The following is a 21,116-nucleotide window of genomic DNA, read 5'->3' as shown; positions in this document are numbered from 1 at the left end:
TCTCATGCTCCTTCCTCATGAACGTCTCTATCTCTGCGCGTCTTTTGAAGGAAAATGCCCATCACACGGACGGCTGCCCCTGTGGGGGAAACAGAGGGCTGCAACGAGAGACGCAGAGTGAGAGATATGAAACGCCGGGAGATAGGCGTCCTTTCAGAGCCTCTGCTGATTAAAGCGCTCTAATCATTTGGCCTGAGAGCAGAGAGCGCAGCTCCGAGTGAGGAATGTCTTTGCTCTCCTGTGCTGCTTTGGACTGCAGCGATCTGCAGAGCTAGCGTTGTTATTTGTGCGTCGCAGCTCGGGTTTGGCTGCCGGCCTGTGCAGATAATGCTGCACAACCACAGGTGCATGTGCGGACTGCACACGAGTGTCAACTGAGGAACACACACCTCTGCTCGTATGTTTTATTTAAACGCTGAGATGTTTACACACCTGTTCGGCCCACAACAGAGTTTGGTGCAAGTTTGTTCCCTCTGCACATGCAGTAACTGTAAGTGAGTCTGTTACCTGTCTGTGGAGGAATTTAGCTCCAGTTTTCCTCAGATAACCGCTTACCTTAAGGACCCACTTTGATTCAAAAAAATGTGGTTTTGGTGTTTTTAACAGACGCTTGTAGCATTTTTCTTATGATGGACGACATTTGTGAAGCTTAAAAATGCCTTTCTGAGTGTTTCTTTGTTTAAATCGTTATGACTCAGGAGCAGACAAAAAATGCAGTTGAAAAAAAGATCATATTTATGACATAGAAAATGCGCTGGGCGGGCCACAGGCTCCCTCTTTAGCTCCATTCTGATGCTTTCACCTGCAAACAAATAGATCCATTTACGTTTCTGTTTTCCTTGTCTGAGCTGGAGTCTGGATCAGAACTGTACGACTGTACGAACTGTACGACTGGATAGCTAGAATATGCTTGCCATTTTGTTGCACCAGAAATGTTAGGATGGGTTGTGAGGGGCTGGAAGATAGCAGGAGAAAGTGTAAACAAGGAACTCTCAGCAATGGGGAGGGGAAGGGGGGCATAACTGCCATGGGCCAATGATCCTGCCCACAAAGGTGAATTTAGGATTAACTCCTGCCGCTCTGCAGAAATTATGTTCTAGAAAACGACACACGTTATTATTTTGTGGCTACATTTATTAATATTTATTAAGATTAAATATTATAATGTTATTATAATATTTAAAACTTGTGTCAGAGTTAAACTGGTTGGATCATAGGACTATAAATTGATTCATTTTTTTGATGGTGGCCAGGGGTGTGGGGGCATGCCTGCCTCCATGGAGAAATTGGTCGTGTGTGTTAGCCTGGGGGCGGTGCTAGCACCACAGACTCTTCCTGGAAGGGGCTGTTCCTCACATTGTGACGTCAAATTGTGACCAATGAGTTATATCGCTAGAGGAGACACACCCGCTTGGGAAGCCTGGCCGATGGTGGCGGAGCGCGACGCCATCTTGGTGAGGTCATCTGTGCCCACAGAACAATGATTTCTATAGCCTTTGGTGGCATCTAAGTAGCTTTTACACTTTATGTATATTTATATGTATTTATACATATATATAAATGTATAGTATATATGTGTATGATTTTTATATATATACATCATTTGTTGTTAAATAAGAGAAACTGGCAGCCTTAAAAGCTAAAACGTTAATGAAAAATGCTAGTTGCAGGACTTCTTACACATAACAAAAAAATATAACAAAGAATTTTTAAAAATTATTTTTAAACATGTAGAAGTTTAGACCTCTTTGACATGTAATTTAAATTATTTAGAAAAGCCCAACAATAAGTCAATTATAAGTCAATTATAATAATAAATGAGAACAATAAATAAATAATAAGTCAATGATAATAAATAATAATAATAAATCAATAATAAGCCAACAATAAATGTAAAAGTTAACAACAGATTTACCCCAAAAACAAATATTTAGATTTACCCAACTGAGTCATGTGAGTGATCAATTTGTGTAACACAGATGATATGGTTCCGGGTTTCAAGCAAACAGTCTGGCCTCTTCAAAATGTGTTTCCACAAAATGTTTTTTTTTTTTTTTTTAACTTGTCCTGTCCAACAGCTGGGCAGACAGATGAGAGCTGAGGGCCTCTTGTGTTGGACATATTTTATTTTAACAATAGGGGTTGTTCATCTTCAGACAAACCAAAGGTATGTCTGAATAAACCCCTTTTGTAATTGAGGCCAAACTTTATTAATTTCAATCATGTCTGAAAATCTTTGGTGTTGGACCGGACGGAAAAGGAAAGAGGGGAAGAAGAGAGAGGGACGTTAGAGAGAGCGGGGGTAGGGGGTGATAATAGGAGGGGAAGGGGGATAAGACCATGAAGCAGCATAAAGCAACAAGTTTACTGGTTGTTAATCATTATGGTAAGGTTTAAATGTAAAAAAAAAACAAAAAAAAAGGGCGGAGCCTGTCCACACACACACTCAAATGTTATAAACACACCTGTTAGTTGCAAAAATGTCCACCTGTCGACATGTACACAAAACAGATAGTGTTCACACGCATACTTATGCCTTAAAACCAACTAGTGTGAAATATTTCAGTCATTCAGTCTGTTGAGCTAACACCTGTGCTCAGGTGAGTGTTTATGTTCTTCTAAAATGGATGGTGGAACGTGAAAAGAAGGAGGGAGAGTGCCCAGCCATCCCCACCCCAAGACCCCCACCGCACCAGCAGTGGCAGCCGGAATCCCCCCAACGCCACACGGGAACCGGCAGGGAACAACCGCCGCCCGGGCGACCAAGCCCGCCACCCAGGCCAGGGCCAGCAGGGCCGCCGCGAGGCCCCCAGAGCCAGAGAGCAGGGAGGCACGGAGGGAAAGAGGGCGCCGCCCCAGCCCAACCAGGAGAGCAGCCCCCCCGCCGCGCCGGGAGAACCCAACGCAGGGCCCCACCGGAGAAGGACGCCCACAGCCCCAGACGAGCACCCCACCACCACCCAGGAGTTCCGGGCATCCCCCCGCCCCAACCCCAGGTACGAGCCAGGACCCCCCCAAGGGAGACCCACTCCGCACTCCAGGCAGCCATCCGCCCGGCCCACGGTTGGTCCAGGGAGGAGCGAGGCAGGGGCCCGCCGCCCCCGCCCAGGAGGGGGGAACCCCGGGGAAAAAAGAGGGCCCACAAGGGGTGTTGTAAATATGGCCCGACCAGGCTCGGCCACAGTTGGAAATTTGGCGGGGCCCAGCACTCAGGAGCAAGGACCAGAACCCACCCCCCAGGGACACGAACACCCCCGGCTCAGATGTAATGTGGCACAAAATGTTTTGAACATAGCCAGACTGTATTACTAGTTGGTACCACAGTGATCCATCTGGGTTAGCTCTTTTTATTGCTAAAGCCCACTTTTTCCTTAAGTCTGAATCCATTGGAAACCTGCAAGAAAAGTTCAGTCACTGAGTCAGAAAAGTATAAATATTACAATAATATCCTAGTCCCAGTAAACTGTATATAGGTTTAACAAAATAAAGTTTACATTTATGTCGACAGCAAATTATACGTACAGCCCTGCAGCATCATGCATGTCAACATGTGTACTATTTAAAAAAAGTGTACTATTAATGAAGCCCCTGCAGCTTTAAAAGAAAACAATTATAGTACTGTCAAATGTTATGCCTTTCTCCTTCGTGGACTTATTTCTCAGATTTTGGGAGTTGAAAACCCGCACAATGAAGTGGCATTTTGCAAATGCACTGCAGCAGTGACTTGACCTCACCAAGATGGCGGGGCTCTCCTCCCATTAGGAATCACGTGATGTCCCCTTTAGCGATATAACTCATTGGTGAGATCGTTTTCGTGGATTTGGAGGGGCTAAAGCTCAGAAAACATGTTTTTAGAGGAATATGCGTGAATGGATCAAAATACCACTTTGGGGTTGTTTTTGTGAGGAATGAATATTACAACAGACTTAAAAGCTTCAAAAGGTTGCTTTTGCATTGTATAGGCCCTTTAAACCAAGAATTGTGGCATCCCTACTATTTTCATTTGAACCTGAGGAGGCCGACCTACCACCTCCATGTTTTACAGAAACAGGCTCAAATTTCTGTATTAAATCTGGGTAATGTTGGCACCTTCTTCCATAGACATTAGTCAGCAAGTGGGCACTTGCCAAGATCAAACACACATGCTTAGCTAAATAATATTTCACTGCTTTAATGTTGCAGAGCCCGTATTGTTCTTCGATCTTATCTCTGCTCATCTCCAAGGTACTGATTCGATTTTCAGTCGTCCATTCTCGTCCTGCTCTGACAAGATAAGATCTGTTACAGTGAAGCTCTCATTTGGGGGCGATAGAGGCACTAGCTATTCACACACTGATTGTGGGGGAATGAGTGCACATTCACATAAATGTTCTACAAAGTGTAGTTTTTTTATATTTGTAAAACAAAATCAAACATGGTTGGAAAGGAAGGAATGTCCGTCTGTGGGACACAAACCAGCTATGATGTTGTTGTTTTTGAAAAGGGACAACATTTTTTTTTTTTTTTTGGCTTCCAATATGATACAGAAAAGTTTCACATTTTTCCAAACATTCTGGGAAATCCTGGCAGTTCAGTTTTTTGTTTAATTGAATCTTGTTTTTGTTTCTTGGTTAACATCAGGGGGGTATTCCAGGAAGCATGTTTAAACTACACTGACTTTAACCCTGAACTCTGGCTGAAATCCGCCTGAATTTGCTTACTCTGGGTATGTCGGTTCCAAAAGACCGGATATGAGTTAGCGTAATTACGCTCGACTTGGTAACCCTGGGTTAATGTACGTGCACAGCAAGTACATAAAGACATTCTCAATGGATCGCCGATTTCTGGAGTCACCGTGGAAACGCGTGGAGAAAAAAAGAGAGCGCTATACTTTGGTGAAACAGAGTCAGAGATTTTAATGACGGCGTATGGAGATTATACGCCCATCAAAAAAGTAATATGCTGCATCATCAGCAAAAGAAAGAGTTTCTGCTTGAAGATAAATAATGGACAAAGTTAAGCACGAATTTCTATCTCATTTCTATCTTCATTGTGACGCAAATGTATAAACTTATCCTACTTAAATTAATTAATTCAATTGGTAACAAGTAATTGAGTTACATTTTTTTTCAACTTAATTCATTACGTCTACCCAACTCAATATTTTTTTACAACTCAAATTTACATATTTATCTAGCTAACGATCATATTACTCGAATTCAATTAAATGTTTTTCCATCTTAATTTATTGTAATTCTTGAACTACTATTCTCATTTTCATAACTATAAAATGAATTAAACAAAATAAATTCGTAACTTGAAACAACATGTCTTTTGTCATTTCTCGGATTTTAACATTGCTGTACTTTGCACTAGTGGTGTGAAATAAACTCATCATCCTCTCCCACCCTCTCACTCATGGTGCAGAAAGAATTAAACATAACTGGATAAATAACTAGACAATACACAGTAAAACAGCTAAACATCTAAACATATTTGGTCAAAAACCAACACATAACCCTTGTGCTATCCTAGGCACTTTAACATTGGGAGTTGGGTCATCTAGACCCACTAGACAGCGCACTGAACCTTTTTTCTTCAATGATTTGTGATCTTCACTGGTTTCCACGGATTACATGAAATCCTCTCCACCTTTATCCACCTTTGTCATGGTAGGGAGAACACGTCAATTTAATTTATTCAATTTAAGGGTGGGGTCATAGGATAGCACAAGGGTTAAACCCAAATCCGTCCAGACAGGCAAAAGGAATAGTATCCCACAATCCGTTGCACTGCCGATCTAACAGCAGCACCAAAGTTACACCTACTTAATTGGATTAAATTGAATGAAAGTCAAATAACTGTCTGATAACTACGTGTTATTTTTATGTTGACTTAACTAAAAATATGATTTATCTTAACTGAAGCAAATAATTAAGTTAGATCAAAGTAAAAAGTTTCTTTTTCCAACATCCATATGTGGTCTTATCACCCTCTCACGGTGGAAAAAGTATTATCTGAGCTTCTTCATCCACTAAATCATCTTCAAATGGACACGCCATGCTGCTTCACCTCTCTGAAAACAAACTAACCTTCAACTAAACCTGCTCCGGACCAGGTTATGTTCAGAGCATGAGTTGCTATGGCAATTTGACATACCCTGAAACATACCTCCATTTCTGGAACCCAAAGTTGAGGTTATCCGCCCAAGATGCGCTAAATAAATAATAATAATAATAATAATAATAATAAACTTTATTTACATAGCACTTTTCGAAATCCAGATTACAAAGTGCTGTACAATTAATTTGAGACAAAATCAGGTTTGAAAACAGTTTACAGTATGTAGAAATAAAACCCAGCACACACACAAAACAGTGATAGCGGTTAGAATCAATAAAATCGATACAATCAGTGAAATCAATAAAATCAATCAAATCAAATGTTTAAAACCAGTAAAATCATTAAAAGCATGCCTAAAGAGGTGGGATTTTTAAAGAGAATTAAATACTGGTAGGGACTCAGCGAGCCTGATCTCTTCAGGGAGCCCGTTCCAGAGTGTTGGGGCTCTTATAGCGAAGGCTCCTTCTCCCCTGGTCTTCAATCTAGATTGTGGGATTGTTAAAAGGCCTTTTGCCGAAAAAATTGAAAATTGATCGTCATTGCGATAATTAGCCTGTTTGATGAGGGGTTACTTTATGCCCCTGCACAACTGCCCCTGCAGGTGGTTCTAATGGAGAAATAGGGGCAAACCTGTACGGGGCACACAGTTGGGCCTCACTGAAATGAGGACAGTTGCTTGTAGATAGACGGATGGATGGATAGATAGACAGACATATAAGTTTGTGTAAACATCCTACAGGCGTCCTGTGGGCCACCCTGTGCATGTTGCATTAATGTGCAGTCAGTAAGGGGCCAGTACTCAAACTTCACTGGGGTACTGGCAAATGACTAGAATGTGGTATTAGGACACCATAAGTCAGCATCATTTGTACGTCTAAAGTGTTTGCAACGTCCATTATCCTTACAAAGACTTAAGGATACACTTACTCCAAGCACCTTACTCCTAAGTTGGCTGCACAGGTCTCGAGGGAACTGCAAGACACACCTGTTCAATATCGGCCACCAGTGTGTGAATGTGTGTGTGACTGGGTGAATGGGTCGGTGACTGTAAAAGCGCTTTTTCCTTGTAGGTAGAAAAGCGCTATACAAGTATACGCCATTTACCATTTACCAATATCCTAGAAAATTACACGTTTTTATTTGGGCTAAAAACGACTCTATGGTAATTAAAAGACCACTGGAACGCTTTGAAAGAAGGTTAAAAGATGATCAAAGTGCATCCAACATTGAGCTTGAACTGCACAAACAGCATCAGCAGGAGAACGTCTCTCTGTCACCCTGCAGTTTAAACTCAGTGAACTCATGTGTCCTCATCAGTCTTTGGATTTCTCTTCTTATAACTGTCAATGATCTAATATTGACAACAGCTGATTGGTCCGTTTAAAACTTGGATTAAGGAAAACATATATTTAAAAAAATAGGATTATCAAGAGGGTATTTTAAAAATGTTATCCAAGCATGAATGGTTATTCTGAGCAATAGAATGACTAGTAAAAACTGTTTATTTCTCTATAGACATCTTTAGAATTTTGGCTTCTTGGAACCAGCAGGTCCTGTTTGGAACGCCAGGGGAGACTCAGTTAATGATCCAATATAGCTAATAAAAAATCTTCAAACCTTAAAAAAACCCAAATTGACAGATAAAGTTTTAATATTTAACTTTTGTTGTTGTGGGCATCACTGTGATGTCACACCTCTGTTCATATCGATGCACTGAATTTCTACCTCATAAAGGAACCCTCCTGATCGTGGAAGGGATGTCCTCACCTCAGTGCAGTCCCCAAACATGTATTTTAGTCTGAAAGCATCTGCAGAGTGAATCAGATGTGTGTCCTCTGGAGTCTGGGCCTCTTGCATGTACTGCTGTTGTTAAAGCAGAACAAATGAAGCTGCTTTCCTCTCACTGCCTCGCTGTCAGTCAGACTCAGTCAGAAAATTGTGAGCAGTGAAAATTTTTTCTGTTCTTTTCCAGAATTAGCAGACCTGCCTCACATCAGCGTCAGCAGCATGATCAAACATGTCTGACTGTTAGCCAGACGGCACAGTCAGAGCCAGCAGGTTTTGGCCAAACGCGGAATATCTCCTCGTCTTTCAAAGTCCCCCAGGATTAAAGATTTCAAATATTTTCATTTTCAGCACAACTCCATAATTTCTTTGTCACAACATTTCTGTTTTTCGGTTCTGCTCTCATGCTTTGCTTGTCTCATCCTGAACCCCCAGCAGGCTTTTCCATTTTTAGACTCTCCCAGTCGCTCTTTGCAATTTGCAGTCTGGCGTCTAAGAGGAGAGCTTGTCGTGACTTTCTTCATCTCCAGAATACTTCAGGGATTAAAGAGGGATAAAATTCATTCATTCATTGGTGGAGCGAAAAGAAGAAAGAAGGGTCCTCTAGTGTAGCCACGGGATCTTTCATAAAACCCAGAGCCTCTTTCTGACCTTCTGGGCCCTTCAATCTCAGAATTCTGTTCAGATATCATGTTGAGAAAACCAAACTTTATCAGTTTAATAAACTGTTTTCTACATTTCTCTAATTTTCTAGGTGCGCTCTCTCCTGCTGGTTTAGAGCCTCTCACAACCCCAAGCGGACATTTGCGATGCAACAAAGGTGACGAGCAATATCAGAGCCATCCAGCCCCACAGCTCTGAGCCAGATACCAGCTCAGAGGAGCAAAACAAAGACGCTGTGGCTCCCCCACCGTATTTTTTTACATCACAAAAAAGATATTTCTTCAGACAACAATTTTTGACTGGTCCTGATTCACAAAGATCTGAATAAAAAAGAACTCAAAAACGCGAATCAAAGCTGACTTTTCTACAACTATGTCCTCCGTCATCAGAAAAATGCCTCAAAAACATGTTAAAATAATCAAAAACACCATTTTAATCGGCGTGGGTCTTTAAAAATTCTAAACTCAACCAAATCTTTTGATCTTGACTGCATAACCTTTATTATCAGCTGTAGAGAATCTCTCTATCAGCATTTCTCATTTGAGTGCTTTTGGCTCTTTGTCTTGTTTTATCTTTTATGGTGTTCCTCTATTGTTCGGTCCCTTATCGCCACCGGCAACCACTCAAACAAAGCGCTTTTATCTCAAAGTCTCTGATACTGTCAGCGACCAAAACATCCTTCATGAGCTGATCCGAATCAGGACAGAGCGGGTTTTTGCACGAGATGATGCGATCGCTGTGCAACCCTCAAACTTGAAAGTGAATCTGAAGTTTTGTCTTCGTCTTTTGCAAACGTCATAACTGCAGAAGGAAGTCCAGAATGAGGGGGCGCTGCTGGGATGCCCTGCAGGCTGCTGCCATGACAGAGAGAACCCCAGTTGGCCAGCAAAGGCATTTGAATCTTTCCATTACATGCAAACAGTCATTGTTTGATTTTTAATGATCTTACTGTTGTGAATTTCAGCCTCAGATAAAAACAGTCTCAGACACGCACATTTTTTTTAGAGCCTTTATTGATGTAACAACAAAGAAAGCATGTGGGTGATACTAAGTACCCTCAGTCAGAAACTGCTGGATCATCCAGAAGGAGACTTGTTACATGATTATGGAGGAGTCTTTCTTCTTTACAACCTTCCTACAGTTCACTGATATTTGTTCGTTTTAATTTTCTCACTTCAGACAGTTTTTTAGTGTTGTTTGGTGTGCGAAATATTTTAAAAAGTACAAAAGAAGACAAAAAAACGTTTTTTTTTCTTTATTTTGATCAGCAGCAGTGCAGCACATTACCTTCATTCTCCTCTGAGTCTGTCGTTAGCTGCGTTTACCTGGACTAAAGTAATCGGAATGAACGTCTGATCAGAATAAAAACGCCGTTTGTAATGCTCTGCCCCGATCAGACTCATCTGGATAAAAAACTCCTTCAGATCGAGATAGGTGGGTTATGCCGATTGTTGATCAGATCAATTTATTCTGATCGTGGGTCACTACTGCTCTGGCTTTACGATGTGGCGCTTTCAGAGGAGGCTTTGGACCACGAACGGGACTGGCCGGCTGCTCCGCACGAGCGAACCGTGTCTCTGAGCAGAGCAGCCGGACTCATAGCTTAGGGTTTGCGAGCAGGGGAGGGTGCTTTGTCACGGTGTCCGCTCCAGAGGAGGCTTCGGACCGCAGTCTGTCCGGCTGCGCTGCGTGAGCGAGCGGCAGAACTCAGGAGAACCATGTCCCGGAGCAGCTTTGTGAATGATGTGGCGGAGACGGTTTTTGAATGCAGAAACGCCGGTCCACAGTCCTGAGAAACCGTGTTAACAATCATGTGAATTCATGTTTCCAGTCGTGTCCAGACAAAATAAAGGCTGATGTTATTCCAACATATTTACGTGCAGCTAAGATGCACATTGCTGCATTGCCCGCATGGTCTTTAAGATCTACAAAGCTAAATGTTGTTATTTTGTTATATTCCATGTCCTTTTTAGTCAATTGAATTTATTGAATTTTACCTGTAAATTGCGGGGTAACCATATTTTGTGTTCCAAATGCTGAAATGAACTAGATCACAACATTTTTGTATTTTCAAATGTTTGAATTGATGGGTCTCTATATTTACTTCATGGTGTGGAACAATTGGAGAGTTGTACTGTAAAGTAATGCATTATGGCTTTGGGACCATTTCAGCTTGTGGAAAATGGCAGTTCCTTTGGCTAATTTTGTTTTTATATGACTAATGTGAGGTTTTCAGGAAGAATTTTCATCACTTTTTACACCCAGAAACTTAGCTTTTTTATCACCTATTTTTACAGAAATGTTCGTGTGTCTATTTCTAGTTTTGAAAAGCATAAAATAGGATTTTTCACAGTTTAAAGATATTTTTTTCATATCAAAACCCTTCTTTAATCTTTACTAACTCTGTTGGTATCGCTTTACCTACATGCTCTAGATTTGTTCTGTCATAAAAAAAGGTTATATCATCTGCAAATAATATACATTTTCAAAATTTGGATGTGCTGCAATATCATTTATGTAAAGAATAAATAGTTTCGAACACAAGACTGATCTTTGAGGTACCCAACACGTCCTGTTGCATGAACCAGACTTCCTATCAACATTTTTTATGTTCTGCTGCCTCTTTGTCAAGTAATTAGAAAAGCATTGAAGTGCCAATCCTCTAATACCATACTAGCTAAGTTTACCTGAAATAATTTTATGGTCAAAGGTGTCAAGCGCTTTCTTTCATTTTCAAAAACGCTAAGTAGATTTGATTTTTTTCTTCGATTGCAGTGGCTATTTCTTCTCTTAGCTGCATTATTGCCCGTGTTGTTGAATTATTGGCTCCAAAACCATATTGTCCAATATATTTTCTTCAATTTGCACCAGGAGTCTTCCCTGAGAGTATGAAAATTGCAAAAGGATTTTCACTCTACAAAAGTGGAAACAAATATATTTTTTTTTACCAACTACAGACCAAAATCTCTGCTATCACAGTTCTCAGGATGAATAAATTCCTTTCAGTTTCATACATTCAGTTATAGTAAAAACATAAATCACCCATTCAAAAACAATATATTAGAGAGTAGGATTTATTGATCTTGATTTATAAATTGAAATAGATTACCTTGTAAATAATGATCCACTATGTTCTTCACTTGTGTTACTAGAAAATGTAAATCCAAATTTTTAATTTTTTTTTTTTCACATTTCACATTTATTTGTTTGGAGTATAAGCCCCTTGAGATGTGCCATCTCGTTTTTAAGGGGACCCTCAAAAGACAACAAAACAAACAATATTATTTCTAGTAGCATATAGTAGTGGTAGTATATACCGGTAGTAGTAGTAGTATATTTTTATTTTTATAAGGGTTTCATCACTTGCTAACAAATAGGTGAATATTACAGATCAGCAAACAGACAAAACTGCAGCTTTTCTGCGAAATCTGCTACAGCAAAATGTTTGGATGAAGCTATAGTACAACGCTGCATTCAGCACTCATATTGCAGACAGATTGTACAACAGATTGCAGCCAGAACAAAACAATAAATCAGAGAATTAAATGTAATTTACGGATTGTTTCGCTGTGGTTACATCAGTATGCACACAGAAAAAAAACCCTCACAAATCCTGTGGGGAGTAGCCGTTTCATCACAGCACGCAGCCATTTAAACTAAGCTGCTCTTTTTGTCTTCACACCCACATGCGGTCATTAAACGCCTCTGCTCAAGAGTTGGGCAAAATAAATGTCACAAGAAAACAAAACATTTTGTTTCTTACCCTAAATGTTTTGTAGAGTGCACCTTTAAGCCGGCGTGACTCTGATTGGAAAAAAGGAGATTTCAGAGACACAGTTTGTGCTTTTTTTCCCCAACTTTGTTCTCTGCTGAGTCTTAATTCATCCACCTTATAGGGATGAACACTTCATATTTTTTTCTCCAAACAAGGGCAAGAATGCTTGGCACTTTCACAACGTTGATCCCATCATCCAATTAATTCCCCCCATTTTTGGTTTTATCTTCTGCAATGTACTTTTCCACCTGAGTTCCCCCCCTCCCAGCAATCCCAGCCTTCCAACCATGACTTGTTTATGCAGTCAGCCGATCCGCCTCTATATCATTTATGAAATATTCAGTAAACTTTGTTTAGGGGTGGCGATGTTTACTGAGATAAATACATTTGTTGGCTGATATGATTCGGATTCTTTTGAAACTGCTACTAAAGGTATCTGCTTGAAAACAAGTTTTGAACTTTTCCAATATCCTGTTGAACTCTTCTGCCTCCTCCCAAAATGAGTGTGACTATTGAAAACAAAAACCTGTAGCGCAGATTTAAGACACAAGCAGGTCCAATGTCACCGTGTCAATTCACATGCACGTACGGGGGGGATGACCTGTACAGGTCCTGCAGGTTTTTGGGTTGTCCAGGTCCATGGAGGGTCATAGAGAAGTGCGGCTGCATCGTAACCCTTGTGCTATCCTAGGCACTTTACCATTTGGAGTTGGGTCATCTAGACCCACTAGACAGTGCTCTGAACCTTTTTTCTTCATGAAATCTTTCTACCTTTATCCACCTTTGTCATGGTAGGGAGAATACGTCAATGGAAGGATGGGGTCATCTAAGATAGCACAAGGGTTAAGGGGGAGTGCAGGTGTGTCTTGCAGTTCCCTTAAGACTCATACGACCACCTGAAAGAACATCATGAAAATGGAACGTACCATGTTCATACATGTGATCATCTTATCGTGCAACATTTGTAAAACTAATGACGTGGTGCCATTAGACCCCACTGTACTCATTAGTGAGTTGTAGGGTTGCCACAATTCTGGATTGAAAACCAAACCGTTTGTTCAACCAGTAAACAGAATCATGGGGAAAGCAAATCGTTGCAACTCCAGTGAGGTGCACATACTGGCTCCTTACTAACCGCACAATCAGTGCACAGTGTGTGTCGTAAAAGTGTTTCCTACAACCTGTTTCCAGGAGAATGCCCGTAGAAAAAAGTGCATGAACATTTTCACTTTGTAGGTTCACCGAGTGGTCTATCAAATCGTGGTGAATCAGGAGCAGATGAAAAAATTCCTGCAGCTCTGCAGAAACTATGTCCTAGAAAATGACAGGTATTTTGATTTTAGCTAAAATCGGCAAAATCACAGTTTAAAGAGCACTTGGAACACTTGAAAATAGCTAAAAAGATGATCAGAGTGGGACTTTAAAGCTCTCTGGGAAAAGAACTTCGACACAAGACACCATCCATGGCTTGCTTCAGTTCAAGACAAGTGTTGAATTATCGGACTGAGACGACAGTAAATGTTCATTTTCTCAGGAATTTCATCATCACATTACAGGAAAGATGGAGTCACTGTGGTCACCACAAGTAAAAAATGTGTTTTACCAGAGAGGAGGCCTGTTTTAGTTTTGGTAACAGGGTCATTCAAAAAATGTTTTTGGAGGGGATAAAGTAACAAAAATCAAAGCAGTTCTTCTGCTGTCAGTGAGGATTTGTGTCAGATTGTTTTCTAAAGGCACGTTTTAAGGATTAAGGATTTTCTTAAGATATGGTTCATCTAGGCTTAAATGACTCATGAAGAGAAGTACACGGAGAGACAGCGGGTTCACTTGTCAAACTGAATGCCTAATGCCAGAATCATCTGTCAGACAAAATGTTTCTTTATCTCTTTCACCGGTCCACTTTGCAGTGTTTTCTTTGCTAAAGGAGATCAGAAAGAATGTTTCCTCCCCTCGTTGAAGCCCTCCAACTGTCAGAGCTTCTCCCTCTGTCACACCAGGCTCCTTCCAGAGTTTGCACTACATCTCTGCAGCTGGAAAACCAGGCTGGCTGCTTTATTGAGTTCCTATTAAACTCACAAATGAGCCAGTTCTTTTTTTTGTTAATACATCAAAAGATTCATGTCTTTATTACAGTTGATGGACATGATTGCTGGCTGTCTGATTCAATCCTTTGCAGATTTTCTGTTTGTTGCAGTTTGATACTAAAGCCTAGTTTCCACTGAGCGGTATGGTCCGGTCTACATTGGTTGTTGGTCCAAAATCCATCCATCTCAAAAAAACAGTTCAGACCCAACACTGGCAGCAGGGTTCAGACACAACTGATCCAAACAGGGGTAAATCCTAAGGGTCATTGGTAACCGCTTGAGCGAACCCTTTAGAGAGACTTTGGTTTGGTCCAGCCCACTAATTTTCTGGTTAACCTCATTTTTTTGCATTTGATCTTCTTTTAAATATTGGTAATCTTAAAACGTACTTTTTTGTTCATTTTGTTGACTTTAATCTTCTCCAGAATATAAGACCGGGGTGCAACAACACAAACACACAGAGTGTACTTCTAAGTATCCGCCTGTGTTGGAAGCAGTGCATCGTTTCTTTTAATTGAAATCCATACATGCAATAAGCATAAAGGAAAAGTGACAGGGGGCCTCCCTCCACCATGCAGACAGGCGTGGGAATGTCTGATAACACAGTCTGATAACATCAATTACTTTTTAGTTAAAGCAGTCCTTGTTAGAGTAAAACAGATGATTTTTTAGAGGTTTTTTTTTTTCTTTTGCAGAGAGCATGTTTTAATTTTGTTTTTACTCCAGTCCTCGGGGCTCACAAACCTTCATGTCTTCCATATTATCCTGCTTAAATGCACCTGATTAAGGGCACTATCAGGAGGTTGGATGATGACAGCCTTTAGAGGCAGGTTTGTTTGAGCAGAGAAACAAAAAAACATCCAAGATGGCAGGCAAAGTGGGATGAGACGCTCCAGGCAACTGTTCTGTAGGCACTACAGTTTCATCCTTTAACATCTGAGATGTCGCCGGCGACTTCTAATAATGGGGAAAGTTTATGAAATCAACATGAATCACCTGATTCTGACATGGAAACAAGCAGCTTTCCACATCGGCTTGGCACTGATTTAACATAGAATGTTGCATAACGGTGCAAAGCCGCTTTTCCGCGACCGAATCAGCTGATTTACGTTGATTGCATAAATGCTTCACAGCTGTGCAATGTTGCATATCGGCACAAGACTATGCCGACATGAAAATGCCCTGGAATTAGGTGAGGAACGGTTAAAGAGTTACGGGAGCCAGAAGGATGAAAACACTGGAGCTAAAGCTCAGGTTAGATGTTTTTTACTTGTTTTTCTTTTTTTTTTTTTTTACACCAAAGGTGCAAGAAGATTTCAACCAAAATGCTGTTTCCAGGGGATCTCCTCATGACAGAGCCGATAGACTGGAGTAATCTTCTTCCTACTGGTTGCAGTGATCCCATGCTATGAAACAGGAGTTTTTTTTTTCTTTTTTGCAGAGCATTATTTTATGTTTATGTTATCTTCATGTGTTGTGTACAGGATACATTCTGCCTAAAGGCTTATTACTCCCATAAATATTGTGTTTTTAACATGTAGCATTTTTCTGATGATGGACATATATAAAGAAAAGTAAGATCATAGTTGAATTTCTGAGGGTTTTCCTCATACAAATCTTTGTTGTTCTACGAAGGTTTGAACTTTCAGAGTTTAAAAAAGAGATAAAAGTGTGACTGTTCATGTCTGTCTGATAAAGTATGTAAAGTGTATAGTGAGGAGTTTTACTGCCTTAAAATATCAATAATACTTGTAAAATATATAGTTTACAGGTATAAAGTTTACTATTATGCAGATCTCAGTGTAGTGTTATTTCTGGAATGTAACTCATGCGATAAACGAGAATCTGCAGTTTCAGGTTTGAAAGTTCTCCCATAATTATTATTTGGATTAACAATATTTGCCTTTTTAAGGTTGGGAAAAGATCTGAATTTTTCAGTTTTTCCAAATATTTTACAAATCACTTTCATTGACCCTTCGGTTTTAAGCTTTTTTCTGTGCTGCTCCTTTTTCTGTATGACTTGGAAAGAGGCAGCTCTGAGTTTGGACTACAACTGTAACTGTCAGGTCAAAGTGATTCCGACGAGGTCCGGTTCTGTTTCGATCACCCAGATGTTTCACAGCTGGACCAGTCTGTCACATAAACTGAAGCCGGAGAGGCCTGACCCCCCCCAAGTCGTGTTACTGACATTTGTGGCCTTTCCTGAGAGCCGATGAATGTTCCACATTCACGGCTCCAAGAACCAAACACGAGTTTGACCCAAAAGCCCAGCTTGTTGGAGAGGAAACACAGCTTCCAAGTTTTGCATGTCCTGCTCATTAATGTCTTTGCTGACATTAAAACAGATTTGAATCCCGCGTTAGTGCACTCGCTGACAGACGCAGGTCGCACTCAGTCGCCCTGCCAGTGGAGAGCATTTGCTTTGCTTCTTAAAACAAACTCTGGAGGCAGCTGAGCGATGTCAGGGGGTGTGATGAACAAGGACAAGGCTGACAGAGAAACTACGAGGCAGGTCCTCATTCACCCTTAAGTGTGACATGAAATGGATTAATGGAGGCTTTTAAATAAAAGTAAGTGATTAGGTATCTTAGTAAAGTCCTAGAGATAGTTCTCTTTCTTCCATTAAGAGTTTGAATAAACTATTTATTTTTATTATATACACTCATCCGTCATAGGATGAGCTCCACAGCCCAGCTCATCAACTGATAAATGTATATAAAAGTTAAAAATATTTAAACAGCACAAGGCAACCCTGATTTACTTCTCCCCACATGGCAAACCTTTTGCCCGTTTCTAATGTTACACAAACGCTTTTTTTATTTAGAGAACTTCAGTCTGGCTCGGTTTGAGCACAGGGAAACATGTGGCTGAGCAGTGAAACTTTAAAGTGCCAGAACATTCACAGACGAGCTGCATGATGACAGACAGAAGAGCTGGTCAACCGTAATCAACTTAAGCAGCTTTAAGATAGACGGTAAACGTCCTTTGTGTTGAGAGCCGTCCAACTTTGAGGCTTTGAACTCTGGGAGCGCCAAGCTATTCTTCTGAGTGCGGCTTATCAACAGCGTCCACTCTGCTTCATCTGACTTCAGATGCCTCTGCTGCTTCCTGAGTTCGTTCCACTTCACTTATTCTGAGGTGCATTTGTTTCCAACAATATGCAAAGGGTTTGTGGTGTCTAACTGCACGTTTAGAAGAGCTCATGAGTTCAAACTTTCATCTTTGGACATGGTTGCAGGGCGGTGGGCAGTCCTCTGGTCATGGATCCCAACAGCATCTGCAGGAAGGCCAAACGTCTGGTGGGGAAGCAGGCTGAGCTGTGCCAGACTCAGCCGGAAATCGTCAATGAGGTGGCCAGAGGAGCCCGGCTGGGGGTCCGCGAGTGCCAGTATCAGTTCAGATACCGCCGCTGGAACTGCACGAGTCACAACAAGTACTTTGGGAAAATACTACAGCAAGGTGAGTTTATAAACCTATGTCTATTCCTAGTTAGCTTTGCTTCACGTTGTTTATTAATTTAACTGCAAAAAAACACACCAGGCGTGTGATGCGTGTTCAAGAACCTGCTAAATGGGCAATCTTGAACGCGTGTTTGGCATATGGTGTTCAGACTGGACTGTCGCGACCCAATACTAAATACAGTACAGACCAAAAGTTTGGACACACCTTCCCATCCAACGAAAAGACCAGCTAAAGCTCGTCTTTAGCGGTGTAGCTTTCCACAGAATCCGGTGTCAGACCGTGGAACAAGTGAACAAAACCATGAGGCTCGGAGAAGAGAGTCTGTCTGCGTTCGGCGGCTGTTTGCACTACATCTCCCATGAGGCATTGGGTTAAAGAGACAACGTCTCAGCACACAATGAGTCGTCCTTTGACGTCTTGAAACCGCAATGAACACACATCAGACAGTTTTTAAATCTTCTAATTTGACTTTTATTACATCTTTTAGAAAAAACAGCTGCAACTTCCAGCTTTTTCTGCCACAATAATTATCACCCAACTGCATGTGAGATTGTGGAGGGGCTGTAGATCAATACATATTATGAGTTTCTCCTTTTTTTTTTTTTTTTTTTTGGATGCTGGTGTGCCGCGGGATTTTTGTCAAGGTTAAAGTGTGCCGTGGCTCAAAAAAGGTTTAAAAACACTGTCATAGAATACCGGCTGGGCACAAACCGAAATAACTTCTTTTCTAAGAAATTCTTTTGTTTTTGAATAGTAATGTTCAAACAATTGTTTGAATCCACCTTTCAAACCTCCCAAGACACTGTCTGTAGAAAAACATGTGAAAACAATGAAGAAGAGTTTGTGGGGGAAGGTGAGGGGGCTGATCAGCTTTTGACATTTAGGGTTAAATCTATTGGTTTTTGAAACTGTAGTTTTGATGCAGTTGAACAAAAATCCAGTCTTTTCATCATATAGTTTGGAGAAGTCTGAATCTAATCAGGATTTCATGTTTAAGTTATCTGGAGGAGTGGTAGTGTGAAGTCAAATAGGACAGGTTGAGTTTCCTCTGACGTTCTCCTCATCCCATTGGTCTCCAGCAAACTTCAAAAGAGTCTGCACATGTGCTGGTTTAAGCAGGGCGACACGTCCAGCACTGCAGGGTTTGAGTCCCTCAACACTGATAGTAGCTGTTGTTACTTTGGTCCCAGCTCTCTGCAGGTGGTTCTGGGATTTGTTGATCATTCTTGTGATCATTTTGCGATCCCTGTGGTGAGATATATGTAGAGCCCCAGATTGAGGGAAATGATCAGTGGTCCTCTGTGTCTTCCATTTTTTAGGAATTGCTCCCACGGTTAATTTCTTCAAACCAAGCTGCAGATTCAGCCTTCAGATTCAGCCTGATGCTGGTCTAGGATTTTGTTCCTGGTGTCCTTTAACAGCACTTTGATCTTTGAAATCTGGTGTCTGAATGTTTGAGGGTGTGGACAGGTGTCTTTTGATCAATTCAAACAGGTTCCATTAATGCAGGTAATGAGTGGAGGATGGAAGAGCTTCTTAAAGAAGATTCGAGTCTGAGAGCCAGAGTCCTCGATTGGTGGTGGATGACAAAATACTTCTTTTACAAAGGAATTTACCAATTATTTCAGATCTGAAAATGTGATATGCTGGATTCTGTCCCCCCATTGTGTCTGTCATAGTTTCTATGATATGTTATAGGCCACTTGCATCATTTTAAGTGCAAGAACTCCCACAATTGGTCACTGACCAAGTACTTTTTTGTCTTACTGTATGTTAAGTCCATGCCACACGGTTACCACTGGCATTTTGTGCAGTTTCACTGTATGAAATATTGGTCTGTCATAATACATGGATTGCATATGTAGTTTATAAGTGTTTCTTGAGTATATCATTTGTCGTTTGCACAGTTGTCCTTCAAGGGTTTCAACTGATGAGTCTTTACATCAATTCAGTTTTGAGCCGTTTTTGGTCAGTTGAAACTTTTTTTTTAATGTATTTTATACACAATTATCACGTATATCTTATGCAATTGTGCGTGATTTTTGCGAGAGGCATACACAAACTTGTGGCTTTCCGTAACGGTTCCACGTATGTCTGACAGACTTTTCATGCATGTCCCACCAATTTATACCTTTTTATTATCGCGTATATGGCACACATGTCACATTAAAATTACGTAATTAACACACAAATCACTAATGAATTGAATTTAAACAGCACAATAATCACGCATGGCTCATGTTTTATGTTGATTTACATGTTCTTTGCATGGCATTTCCTACTTCTTTCGGTTTTAAAGTGGTTTATTATGTGTATTCATGTATGACCAATCTGTACTTAAGAAATATTTTAAGAGCTCCCTCACAAACGCTGTTTCCAATTGATCTTTAGCAGTTGTAACTTGTAGCTCAGTTAGATCTTGACAAAATGCGCTTGTCCACGTCTCAAGGCTGCAAAAACAAAGGTATTTCCATTGTGACGTCTGGGATGGCCATCAGCTGTCTCAATGTCAACACATCAATCCCTTTTGACTTTAGATTTGAAGTTTCCAGGAGGATTTGCTCCAAAAAGACACTTTTTTTCTCTTCTTTGAATAAATGCAGCCCTGAAGGCACCAGAAAATCTTCAATTTCTGTCTCTTTATTTCAATGAACACATTTAAAGATTTTTCCACACATTCTCTTCACCTTGTTTGTTCTGATGACGTTTTTGAAAAGCAGCGACACAAACAACAAAGATGCTTTGGAACCTTTGCAGAAAACCTGAATTGTCATTCATGACCTTTTAAGCCTGCTGCTGTTCAAAAATGGCTTTTGTAGCAGCAATGGAGGATTCTTTTTCTTTCTTTGAGACATAAAGTCTTTCCATTCAGCACAAGTGTCTTGTATTGGCATGTTGGGAGCTAGCTTCCAAAATAAAAGTAGTCAATTCTTTCTATCTGGCATTGTTAAAGTCAGATGGTATTTGAATCAATTGGATTAAAGTATATCGACGACTATATCTTGTACCTTTATAATAATATTTTGCCTCTGTATTAATCTTTGCTAAACCTTTTGTTTAGGGGTTCTGTAAAATTACTTACAAAATGATCCCGAACACTTTCCTACCTTCCTACCTTTTGTCTGCAGCAGGTCTTACATCAACCCCGAGGTCAGATCCCGTCTGATGGCTCTTCAACAGACAAGGGCAGCTGTTGTGTTTCAAAGCAGACGTATTCACACTTGACTGACTCTCCCCTTCAGGAG

The 21,116-nt window shown here is 40.7% G+C and overlaps 1 protein-coding gene across 2 annotated transcripts in view; it reads left to right on the top strand.

The window, feature by feature from the left end:
* Positions 1-21,116, top strand: part of wnt6 (Wnt family member 6) — a 42,253-nt gene that overhangs the window by 4,833 nt on the left and 16,304 nt on the right. The window contains exons 1-2 of one of the 2 annotated variants that reach the window (XM_020713011.2): positions 15,083-15,663; positions 17,648-17,868. In XM_020713011.2, the coding sequence (XP_020568670.1) occupies positions 15,638-15,663; positions 17,648-17,868 (247 nt within the window). In that variant the 5' untranslated portion in view covers positions 15,083-15,637. Of the gene's footprint in view, positions 1-15,082; positions 15,664-17,647; positions 17,869-21,116 lie in introns of those variants that run through there. The other variant, XM_004082048.4, reaches the window with a different exon arrangement.

Source organism: Oryzias latipes, chromosome 21 (genome assembly GCF_002234675.1).
Source record: "Oryzias latipes chromosome 21, ASM223467v1".
Classification (NCBI taxonomy): Eukaryota; Metazoa; Chordata; class Actinopteri; order Beloniformes; family Adrianichthyidae; genus Oryzias; species Oryzias latipes.
The sequence above is the reverse complement of the archived record's forward strand: the minus strand, read 5'-3'. Positions and strand labels throughout refer to the sequence as shown.